At 41.1% G+C, this 13,010-nt stretch overlaps 1 protein-coding gene across 1 annotated transcript in view; it reads right to left on the reverse strand.

The window, feature by feature from the left end:
- The window catches only part of FAXC (failed axon connections homolog, metaxin like GST domain containing), a 46,030-nt gene that overhangs the window by 19,236 nt on the left and 13,784 nt on the right, over positions 1-13,010 (reverse strand). The window contains exons 3-4 of the mRNA XM_037894508.2: positions 12,760-12,956; positions 4,703-4,920 (exon numbers count right to left, since the gene is read on the reverse strand). Coding sequence (XP_037750436.1) covers positions 4,703-4,920; positions 12,760-12,956 — 415 coding nt within the window. The remainder of the gene's footprint in view (positions 1-4,702; positions 4,921-12,759; positions 12,957-13,010) is intronic.

Genomic DNA, 13,010 nt, shown 5'->3' on the forward strand with positions numbered 1-13,010 from the left:
CCAATGATCCTCTCCCAAATCCTCGGCTAGCCACTGACCCATCTTTCCTCTACTTACAAATAATGAATTAATTCCCAGAAAGTTGGGATGAGTTTACAACTGATTAGCTACCCAACAAGAGCTAAATTCAAAATGGATAGTTCAACCAATTCTAATTTACGTATTAATTGAATTTACATGTGGCCTGATGTTCAGAAGTGCAGTTGTCTTCAATATCAGCTGCTGGAGCTGTGCAGCTCTGCAAATAAGGCCCAAAGTATCTTTACATAGTGGTCCAGCTGTTGGAAGGAATGCAGAATATTGTAGGAGATCCCTGTTGGTCACTTGACTTTCCAATTAGTGCTAGTCCCACAGAAGTACTAAACACACATCTGCTAAGATCTCCTCTAAACACACTCTTTGGAAAGAAGTAATATTGCCATTACTACACCCCAAAAAGCACTGTTTGGGAGACATATGGTAGAGATCTCACATAGCCAGTAGGAAAAATTGTGGATGATAATTTTTCTAACACCAAAAGTATTGCATCCGACATAAGGTAACTATTTTCTTTATGACTTCTTTATGATAAATTAATCACTGGACTGGAAGTTGGCGGTTGCCTAGGAACCAGTGAAGATGGCCTGATTGCATTCAATATGGGCAAAGAGAGGACAGTTCCAACCAGAAATACACACACTCACGATGCTTCAAAAGGAAAATTATTGGCAAAATTGACCGGGAGAACAATTTAGACAGAAATGTGAATGAAAATTGGGAGCTCTTTAAGAAGAGTTTATCAGATGGCCAAAAAGCCATAATTCCAAAATCAAGAAAGAGGACAACTTTGGATACAAGCCCATCCTAGTTCAGTGGCAAAGTGAAGGCTGCAACTAGAAATAAAAAAAGCAAAATATAACAAATGGGGAAAAGGGAAGAAAGATAGCATCAATATAAATCAGAAGTTATAGGGTGCAGAACAATTATAAGGGAAGTTAAAAACAACAGGGAAAATCCAGGGCTGACAGGGCAAAGGACAATAAAAAGGAGTTAAGTATATTAGGAACAAAAGAAATCCCAACAATGGTATAGATCCATTGCTATATGGAAAGGGTAAGATTGTTAATAATGACACAGAAAAGGCAGAAGTGCTCAATAAATATTTTTGTTCTATATTTGGAAAGAAGGATGAGGATATACTAATATCATATGACAACGATGAAGAAACTTCCAGGCCATTATCAGCTAAGGAGTAGAGCTGGTCAGCACAACACTAGCAAAACAATCCTTCGTCAGAATTTGCCTATGCAACAAAATTGGAACTTTTCCAGAGACAGTCTAATTTTGCCAAAGTTCTGATGGAACTCAGGCAGGGAATGAAACCAAATTTCCCAATCAGGATTAAACCAAATTTCAAAATATTGAAATCCTCTACAAAACAGAATTCCCTTTTTCCACACATCTCTAGTGGAGAGGATGTTAGACAACCTCTACTAGGGATAAAAGTTTTAAAATTAGCAGGCCCTAGATAACCTTGCACCCAAGTATCCTAAAAGAGCTAGGTGAGAAGATCTTTAGACTGCTGATGCTAATTTTTAATAAATATTGGAATGCCAGGAAAATTCCATAAGAGTGGAAGAGTGCTAATAATATGCCAATATTCAAAAAAGGCAAACAGGATGATCCAGGTAACTAGATGCTAGATAGTCTAACATACATCCCAGGCAAAACAATAGAAAAGCTGATATGGGATTTAACTGAAAAAGAATTAAAAGATATGAATATAATTAATGCTCGTCAACAGGGTTTATGAAAAACAGCCCTGATTTCATTCTTTGATGAGATTACAAGTTTGGTTGCTAAAGATAACTGCAATAAAGTTATTGAATATAGTTACATACTTATATCAATATAGATATGTAGATATAGTAATAGTTATATAAAATTAGTTTAAACTACTGTAAGGCATTGGGCTTAGTACTACTTGACATTCTGATTAAAAATTGGCAATATCTAATATCAAGAAAACAAACGTTAAGCGGATTAAGAACTAGCTAACTGGCAGATCTCAAAAAGTAGTCATCAAAGGGAAATCATTACTGAAGAGGGGTATTTCTAGTGGGGTTCTCCAGGGACTGGGATTAAGTCCAATGCTATTCAACATTTTAATCAATGACCTGGAAGTAAATATAAAATCACTGTTGATAAAATCTGTAGATGACAAAGATTGGAGGAGTGGTAAATAATGATGAGGACAGGGCAGTCATACAGAGCGACGTGGATCACTTGGGCCCATTCAAACAAAATATGTTTTAATACAGACAAATGAAAAGTTGTATATCTAGGTACTATGGTGACTCACCTGTACCACATTAGGTAGGACAGTCCTGAAATACAGAGTTCAAGTCCCGGTCCCGGGCTGAATGACTCCAGGACAATGTTTGTCCCGGATTACCTGTGGCGCTGCTCTGTGGCTGCCCAAAGCTCAGGGGCAGTGCCAGCCTCTTCCTGGAGGGGGAGTTGAGGTGGGCCTTAGCCCCCCCTCACCATGAGGCCCTACTAGTTACAAGGAATGATCATAGCTCAGGGCAGGTGAAGGGTCCAGGGCTCCCCAGAGCGGCCTGGGCTCCCTGGGCAGCTCTTACCACAGCCCAGCTCAGGCTTCTGGCCTGGTAAGAGGGCAGGGCCTCAGGGGGAAGAGGAGAAGCAGAGGGTGAGGTCTTGGGGAAGAGGAGGAGGAGCAGGGAGTGGGGCATCAGGGATGAGGAGGAGCAGGGATGTGGCCCCAAAGGGGCGAGGCTCCTGCATGTGTCCAGCTTTTGCCTTTTGAAGGCAAAAGTGGGACACATGCAGGAGCCTCGTCTAGGTACAAGGAATGCAGGCCATACCTACAGCATGGGGTCTGTATCCTGAAAGCAGAGTCTCTGAAAAGGATTTATGGGTTAGAATAGCTGGTGTGCAGCTTACTATGCCAGCCAATATTCTCTCTTTCCTTGTACTTCCTTGTTGGTCAGTCTGTATCCATCTTTTGTTTCTTGTCTTATACTTAGATTATAAACTTTTGGGGCAAGAACCATCTTTGTTCTCTGTTTGTACAGCACCTAATACAATAGGGTCCTGTTCCATGACTGGAGCTCCTAGACATGATCATCATCCACATAATAACAATAATAATAATTAATAATAAATAGCATGCACTCCCAATGCGATGGTATGGCAAAAAGGGCTAATGCGATCCTTCGATGTATAAACAGGGAAGCAGTGAGTAGAAGTAGGGACATTGATGAGAATGAAATTGGAATACTGCATACAATTCTAGTGGCCACATTTTTAAAAGAATGTTGTACAATTGTAGAGGGTGCAGAAAAGAGCCATAAAAATGATTTGAGGGCTGCAGAAAATACCAGTGAGAGACTTAAGAAGATCAAAAAGATTGAAAGGTGACTTGATTACACAGCTTAAGTACCTTTACAGGGAGAAAATACCATGTACTAAAGGTCTCAAAAGTCAGAAATTAGGCACCAATTTTTAACAGTGAGGTGGATTAATCACTGGAACAAACTACAAAGGGAAGTGGTGGATTCTTGATGTTTATAAATCAAGACTGGGTACATTTCTGGAAAATATGCTTTAGTCACACACAAGTTATTGGGCTCGCTACAGGGGTGAAATTTAGTAGCCTGCAATATACAGGTTAGATTAGATGACCTAATGGTCTCTTCTGGCCTTAAACTCTATGAATTTCACTGTGAATCCCAGAGAAAGAACAATGTAGCTGAAGCTAGCAAAGAGCTAGAAAAGGTGTTATGAAAAACAGAATTAAGAGTGGAGAAAGCATTGTTAACAAATAGAAGATATGCATTTAATAAATTCCTCATACATCAACAATGCTCCAACAGGATTTCATCCTACACACTAGGCATGAGCTAACTCTGAATCAAGCTTTACCCCTTTAATTTTACCATACATGCATGAAACAGAAGAAAGATTAGAGGACAGTGGAAAAGGATAAGATAAAGGAACTAAAATTCGTCTTTTCTAATACAGAGTATCACTACTGCTCTATCAAGCAGTCAGCTGGGGCGGGGGTTGGAGAAGGGAGCACAGATGAGTGGAGTAGACTAGCTCTTTTGAAGGAGGAAACCGAAAAACTTTTAAAGTGGTCACTAATTTGGTTCAGTTTTGTCACTAAAGGTCCACCTGCTGCAACAAACAAGTCCTACACCATCACTTCTGACAGTACAAACCCATGTCTCACCAGCAGCTCAACCAGTTTGAATGCCAACCAAATAACAGTTATAACTTGTTAGTAAACAGCTCGCTCAGAGTGTTAATGTCAATCAAATTCTCCACTCATCAAAACAACTATAATACCTTCAAGTGATTTTCAAACACCAGCTTTACAAATATTTGCTGTTAAAAAGCCCTGGGCCAAATTCTGCCCTCACACACACACACATACACACAATTCCCAGCAAAGATAAAAGGAGATGAGTGTATGCCTCTGGTGGCAGAATTTGGCAATATACATGTACAATGGCAGCAAGAAAAGAAGTGACATCCCCTTAACTAGGAAGACAGACATGGAATGATAGTGCCATGATAGTCTGTACATAGAGTTTGGAAACAAAATGTAATGTTTAAACAGCCTGGCAGAGAGCATTACCAGTAAATCTAATCATGAAAAAAGTGACTGTGCAGAATATAATGGGTTGTACATTACCCAAGAGGCCTGCTAGTGACCGCATGTCTTTCTCCATCAGCTTGTATATCTCTTCCTCCGAGAAGCGGCCGATGCCATGGCCATACATTTCTCGTTTCACAATTCCTTTTGTTAGGTGGCACAGAATCCACTTCAGCAGGTCACTAAAGGGGCCACTGCACGAAAGCATCTTCTGGGTCTCGTGGAGATTGTCCACCCACTGGCAATAAGCTAATGTCCTAGAATGTGGTGAAAACAAGTTACAACTGTGCAACATATTGACCCCCCCACCACCTCTACAAAGTAGCCCGCAAAAGGGTTTGATGAAGAGCTTGCGTAAATCTTGAGGCCCTGAGGATTATTGGCCTGATGGAAAGTTAGCTCTGTGGTAAAATATACATCTTTCTGTGAATGTGGAATATCAACCAGAATGCTAAATGTTGGCCCTCCTTCTGAAACACTTGTTCACACTGCATAGCACTTAGACATGCAAGTAGTCCCACTGAGATCAGTGAGATTCGAGGAGTAAGTACTACTCAACAGAAATAAGGGTTGCAGATCCAAGCCCTAGATTAGCACAGCAAAGCGTTGTGCAAACCAGATCTGGTGTTAATAAAAGACTGATACACATTAGACAAACTTTTCCTACCTATCCATTCCCTTTGGCTTAAGCTTTATTTTTACTTCGTCTAAGAAGTGACTCTATGCGCTGCTAAAGCCTGCCAAATGAATCATTTTGCTGCAATAATATGATTCTTGTAATAGGTATTTGTTTCAGAGGCCTCCACTCTCCTCTGAAATGTATTAAGGTTTATGGTTTAAACAGAAAAATAATTCATTTAAGAGATTTATGCTTTGTCAGGTTGGTTTTCTTTTGCATTTTATCCTCTTATGAAGTGAAGGTTTACCCTGAATGAGATATGTTTTCAAAAGGACTTTGCTGTATTTCAATCTATATGTTTGTTTGGTTGAATGGAGGATGTATTCTTTTAAAAGGAGTCTTCATTAAATTTGCTTTGCCAGCCAAAATCTCCCAGTTCTCACTTGAATTGCTGGTCTTTATTACTCTTCCAACGGGTTAAAGAGAAATTTCAATTTTTTGCTGAAGAAGCTTGTGAAAAAAGGAACAATTAATTTGGAAAGTGACAGTCATCGTAAGTAAATATTGAACAGTTAAGCACTCCCATTGAAGGCAATAGGATTATTGTCACCAACTTCAAAGAGAGCAGGAGCAGGGAGTTTAAAAGAGTTATCCATCGGAGGAGGAGGTGGGAAGAGCAGATGCAGCCTCGGATGTCTGGGAAATGCAGGGTGTTTATGACAATTTGTGCCGGGTATTCCTAGTAATTTCCAAACTGGAAAATATAAAATCAGCTGAAACATTTTTGGTCATTTTGAAAGCTGGTTGATGGAGGCACAACAGCCTAGTGCAGTTAGTCAGAAAAGTTGAAATATCACACACTGTAGAATACGGTCTACAGGTTAACTGTTCCACTGTACTGGGATTTTCCCGCAGAAGCCACCAGAACCCAGTTTTTCCTGTTCTGAACATGACTTCAGTTTATCATTGTACATAGTTCTAAGCCTATGGGATTTCCTCATTGTACATACTGATTAACTAATGCAAGAGAGAGAATGAGCAAAATCCTTTTGGGCACTCCTATACATTTTCTTTCATATCATCACAAATGTCTGCAACCACAGACAGAAGCAGAGTTCAATATTCCCCTGACACTACACCTACTTTCTCACAGGGTCCATTTCTAATCTCTTTAGGAAACAGCTCACAAATTCTTCACTTTAATGACTTTATTAACCTGTGGTAAAAAGTCACCAAGGATATTTCTTGCTAAGAGTAAAAGCAGGATATTTGGCTTAAAAGTCAAGCAAGTTGCAATAAAAGCGCAAAATATACAATACTCTCAAAGCTGAGCACCTAGAAACATTTTCAGTTAATCAAATTAAAATTAATTCTGTGAATTAATATTTATATTTAAGTATTCTGAGAGCTGGTCTACTAAAGGCAAGGCAATTTTTTAAAATTGAAATTGATTTAGGTAAGTCAGTTTTAAAGAAACAAGGTGGGTGATGTCATATCTTTTATTCGGCCAACTTCTGTTGGCAAGAGAAACAAGCATCTGAGCCACACAGAACTCTTCTTGCGGTCTGGGAAAGGTACTAAGAGTGTCACAGCTAAATACAAGATCAAACAGATAGTTTAGCATCAGTAACTAATACATATTCTAAAGGGACCATCCCAGGTGACCCATTAATACCCTGTAGTCATAGGACAAAAAGGGGAGTTAGTGAGTTATAGATTGTTGAAATGGACCATAAATCCTGTGTCTTTACTGAGACCATGATTTTTAACATCTAGCAAAGATATGAATTTAAGCTCCCAGGCTTGTTTTTTGAAAGTGATCTTCAGGTTTCCTTTCAGGATGAGGACTGAGAAGTCAGATATAGAGTGATCGCTCTGTGAAAAGCATTCACCAATAGGTGATATGATGTTTTTGTCTTTTATCATTTTCCTGTGAGTTCATTCAAGAACACAGTGATTGTCTGGTTTCACCCACATAGTTGTTATTGGGGCATTCAGGGCACTGGATGTGGTATACCACATGTTGTGATAAGCATGTGTAGGATCCATGGATCTTGAAAGATGTGTTGTGGGGGCGTGTTGATCACTGTAGTAGTGGAGATATGTCTGCAGATTTTGCAACTGGTATTCTGGCAGGATCTGGTGCCACTTTGAGTTGGTGTGTCCTGGTGTGTGGAGAGCTTGCTTCTGATTATGAGCTGGGAGAGATTGGGGGGTTGTTTGAAGGCCAGAAGAGGGGATTCAAGAAAGATTTCTTTCAAGGTGGGATTCCCATTGAGTACGGGTTGTAGTTGTTGGATGATACCCCATATGGGCTCCAGTGTGGGGTGGTCGGTGACAAGTGAGCTGTAGCTCACGAAAGCTTATGCTCAAATAAATTTGTTAGTCTCTAAGGTGCCACAAGTATTCCTTTTCTTTTAACTAGGTGTGTGTGTGGTCAAAGGGCGTCTTATTGCTGTACTGAAGCAGGTCCTCTCAGGGTGTTTGGGTGGCCTGATCCATGATGTGATCTACTTCTCTGGTGGAGTGTCCTTGTTTGGTGAAAGCAGTTTTGTGTGTGTTAAAGTGTATATCCCAGACTTTCTCCTCAGAGCATATTCTGTGGTACCTGAGCGTCTGGCTGTAGATAATAGGATTTCTTGGTGTCTTTGGGGTCGTCACTGGATCTATGAAGGCAGATGTGATGATCCATGGGTTTCTTGTATATAGTTGTTTATAAGATTCCATTGCTGAAGCTGATTGTGATGTCCAGGAAGTTGATGCTTGTGTGGGAGTATTCGCAAGAGAGTTTAATGGCTGGGTGGTGGTTGCTGAAGTTGTGGTGTAAATATATGAGGGAGTTTATCATCATAGAATCATAGAATATCAGAGTTGGAAGGGACCTCAGGAGGCCATCTAGTCCAATCCCCTGCTCAAAGCAGGACCAATTCCCAATTTTTGCCCCCGATCCCTAAATGGCCACCTCACGGATTGAACTCACAACCCTGGGTTTAGCAGGCCAATGCTCAAACCACTGAGTTATCCCTCCCCCCAAGTCATCTGTCCAGAGTCCCTAAAATCTAACCACAATAATGATCAAACCAGCGGACAAAGGGGGCGCCATCATAGTCCTCAACAGTGCTGACTATGTTAACAAGGCCAACTGACAACTTTCTGACACCACCTATTATAAGGAACTCAAAAAAGACTTCTATAACACAATTTACCCAGAAATTTAAGGATATCATCAAATCCTTTCCCAAACAAATCCAAGAGAAACTCTACAAACTCATCCCCCACGAACCCAAACCAGGGACCTTCTACATGCTTCGCAAGATACACAAACAAGGAATCCAGGCAGACCCATCCTATGTGGCCACAGCACTCTTACTGAAGGAATATTGGGACTCATAGAAACCATCCTCAACCCACTCACCACACAAAGGGACAATTTCCTCCAGGACACAACCGACTTCCTCCACAAATTCCACAACATTAACAACCTCCCTCAGCACACCCTCTTTGCCACCATGGATGTCACCTCCCTATACACCAATATCCCTCACAATGACTGGATAGCTGCCTGCCTCAAATAGTTACAAAACAAATGACAACCCTCAGATGTCCACCCCAAACACATCGCTAAACTCATCCATTTCATCCTCACCCATAACAATTTTACATTCAACAACAAACACTTTGTCCAAACCATGGGAACAACCATAGGTACTCCCCAATATGCCAACCTCTTCATGGGCCACTTGGAGAAGAATTCTGGGACAAATGCACCAATGATATACCTGAGATACATCAATGATATTTCCATCCTCTGGACAAATGACTTAAACTCCCTCATAGATTTCCACCACAACTTCAACACCCAATACCTGTCCATTAAACTCTCACTAGAACTAAATATTTCCCTGAGTCTCACTTACTGGTTGTGGAGCAGTACTGAGAACTGGTTGGTTCAGGAAAGGACAACCACAAAATAAAGATTGCCAATATGGATATTAATCTGGTGCAAGTACAAAGGGGGTGGACCCAGATGATCCATTAAAGACATCATTTTCATGAACAACCTCAGACTTGTGACATTTTGTATGTCTGCTCTGGGGGATCAGATGCCCAAAACTCAAATTTGGGCCTGCAAAGAAGGTAACTAAACAGCCAACTATCTGATCTGTTCACACAAAGCCATGATTTTGAGCACACAGAAATGTGTGTGCCAACAAATTTAGTGGCTAGGTTAAGGCAACTGAAAATTGGCCCTAGCCAGGGTCTTATCATAGAATCATAGAATATCAGGGTTGGAAGGGACCTCAGGAGGTCATCTAGTCCAACCCCCTGCTCAAAGCAGGACCAATCCCCAACTAAATCATCCCAGCCAGGGCTTTGTCAAGCCTGATCAAAGTATATTATTGTTACACAGCTTGATAAACTGATTTATCTGTACTTACTACCAATATCTATTCATTTTATATCTGTAATATTAGAATGGTGAAACTTGCTTAAAGCTGAGCACTAATTCACACTTCATGTTAGCAAACCAGCCTGTTGCACTAAGACGGGCCTCAGCTCACACTGTCGCTCAAGCGGACTATTTCATTGACTCCTAATAGGCCTGTTGGGCCAATCATAAGAACTACCAGGGATCAACAGTGGATGTCCTGAAGACCCAGAAAAGAATCATTAAGGAGAGTCCAGCTTAAGAGAGTACTGGGAGCAACCATACCACTGTAGCTCAAGGCCAGTTCCTCCCTCACCCCCCGGGCATGAGTCCCTTTATAAAAGGCCTCTCTGAACTCCAGACCTTTAGGAAACGCTGTAAGATGATCTATTTCCTCAGGCATTGGGAGAGGGGTGAGTAATGTCATCAGCTGGTTGTTTATTTGGTTACATGGGTCTAGACTGTTATACACTGGCTTTAAGTATTTGTGTGATCTGTGTATTTTTGAAAACTTACTAGTGCCTCAGATAGGCACTCCTGTACAAATCTTCGGACATAAATTAAATAATAATCCATTGAATAGGAATGGTCCCAGGAACTAGCATATCTGAAACAAAGACATAGGTAATTACCTTAGTCTCAATACATAAGTCAGGAATGGGAGCAGGCAGAGAGAGTCACCAGAAGTGGCTAGCTTGAAGCTCCCCTTTACTGTCGGAAACTAATTGAGAATTTATGCAAAGCAAGAGGTGGATGTTCTCAAAGGTGAAGTAGGGGGGTGGCTCCTTAGCATGTAGAAAGTAGGAGACCATTAGGGACAGGTCCTCAGCTGGTGTACATCACTGGTGCTCGATGGAGCTATGATAGCTTGCACCAGGTGAGGATCTGATCCTTCGATTTTGTCTAGTTTAGGCAAATAGTTGAGATCGTTCTGGGTAAACAAGCACATTCCTAACATGTGTTAACCAACCCCAACCTAATCTCAACCTCTCTTCCTAATCTAGACTACCCCTTAGAAAGCAACAAGGAGACAGACTCCATTTTGAAGAGACAAAAGACTTCTCCTGTAGACCCAGCAGGAACCATGACGTCTATATTGGTAATTCATAGCTAAAATTTCTGAATGCCATGAGTAATAGTCCTTTCCTTTCTCTTAATTAGAAACCTTTGCAAGACCCCCAGAGAACAGACTGTGTAAAGAAGCTAATGTATAAATTCCTAGTTTCTGACTGTTTTCTCTGCTGCGCCATAACTTGAAGGTAACTTTTGTTTCATCTAATCTGGATTGACATTGACTATTCCAGCAGGGGACATATCAACCGAGTGAGACCATTTTTGAAGGCCACTTTAAATCTGACCTCAGCCTAGAAGACAGGTGGTAGATCTCTGTTCAAATCCCTCTCATCAGGTGAAGGTGGGACTTGAACCAGGGGTCTCCCACATCCCTATCCACTGAGCTAAAAGTTGTGAGAGAGGTCCTCCTCCTTCCCCAGCTTCTTGTGGAAATGCTGTAGGTGCTTAACTGCAAATAGCGCTCCCAGATGTGAATCTCTAGTAGAGATACACACTTCCCTACAACCTAGACTTAGGTGCCTATCTTGGTGAGAGAGAAGAGGCCTAACATACACCCCTCTCGTCAGCATCTCCTAGTGGCTAAGTTAGGTGGCTCCCTGCCTAGCCCGCTAGCTTTTGGGAATCACAGTCTAAGGTGCCTATCTCTCCCCATTCAGTGTCTTGGAGTCTAGGCACCTAACTTAGGGCTTTGTGATTTGCAGTGTGTTCCTGTGATTTTCTAAGCATCTAAAAGTTCGGCATTGGGACCCTCAGTATCACAACACCTACGTACGTTGGTGAACCTTGGCCCAAGCGCCTTCAACTGCCATTGAAGTCAATAGTTCAGACCTTGAGAAGCATCAAGTATGCGCAACGCCCATTGAAGACACCTGGAGTTCCAGGTGCTCAGTAGCTCCTCTCAGCAGTTGGCCCAGTAGGAGTGGAACACCTCAGCAGGAGGCACTCAGCCCCAGGAAGGAGGGGACCTTTTTTTTTTTTTTTTAAGAAAGAATAAGGCATCACAAAATGTACTTTGCTCATTTATTTGAAAAGCGTAGTTTAACTGTAATTATTTATGACAAGGCTCCCCAAAATGCAAATAGGTGTTCTGGCATACATATTTTAATGCAATGAAGTCATAATGGGAACCGTCACTGTACTTTTAAGGGCCTTACTCAACCAGTAGTCTCACTGATGTCACACGCAGCATCCTACATGAGTCAGGGTTGCTGTGTCTAGTCCTAAATCTTTGCTGGTGAGTGGGCAGACTCTCATTTTTGTGAGTGCGAGTGTAACAATTAGCAATAGGAGATTTAGTAAGATTCTATCCCATATTATAGTTTATGGGCTTTTAAATGACTTCAGGTCATTCTACAACCAGACAGACACAGAGAGAAATCCTTCGAGTTGAACGTTAGACCTTGCTTCGCTCAGCCAACAATACTGCATCCCATTACTGATAGTGGAAGAATAACAACAACATTCTATTAAATGAAGAGGACTGTGCAAATATATGTATAGTTTTCAGTTAGTTCAAAATATTGCATTCCTGTCACCTATTAATCCCAAAAGCTGGATTTTTTTCTCTCCCTTTTGGCAATCACAAATTTATTAAACAGTCTCAAATTTAGCCTATTATTAACCAGCCCAATCCTGTAGTTATTTCTCATGTGCCACTGAAGGGGTACATGTGAAAGGACTGCAGTATTAGCCTGTGGTTGCTCCTCTTTATAAACTTGCAGGTGGGCAAAAGGCCCGATTCTGAACTTCATTTGCAATGGTTTTACACCCTCCAGTGGTGTTTACTCCTGATTCACACTGGCACAAGTAAGAACAGAAAGAGACACCAATTCTCCAAGAGTGAAAAGAACTGTGGAATTGACAGCTCGGTTCTGAGTTATTTGAAAGACAAAGCAAGCATTCATTTCCAGATAAAACGTGCAGCGGCAGGTTTGATAAGATCAGAACAGAACTAGCTTTACCATGCAAGCTTACCAATAGAAGTGCTCCTCCACCATTTTTGTCACTGCTCTGGAAACAGCTCTTTCATGTGGACCAAGGTTTTTATTTAAATTCACTCCGAGTTTCTCTTCCAAAAAGTCAATAATGAACTCAGTGCCAGATACTTTTTTGCGATTGTATTCAATCCAGGGCATTTTCCCTTGAGGGGAAAGTTTTCCATCAAAATAGTTCTAAGAAAAGAAGCAAGTAAACAAAAACAAAAAAAAAACACAAAAAAAACACCC

The sequence above is a fragment of the Chelonia mydas genome, chromosome 3, assembly GCF_015237465.2.
Source record: "Chelonia mydas isolate rCheMyd1 chromosome 3, rCheMyd1.pri.v2, whole genome shotgun sequence".
Taxonomy (NCBI): Eukaryota; Metazoa; Chordata; order Testudines; family Cheloniidae; genus Chelonia; species Chelonia mydas.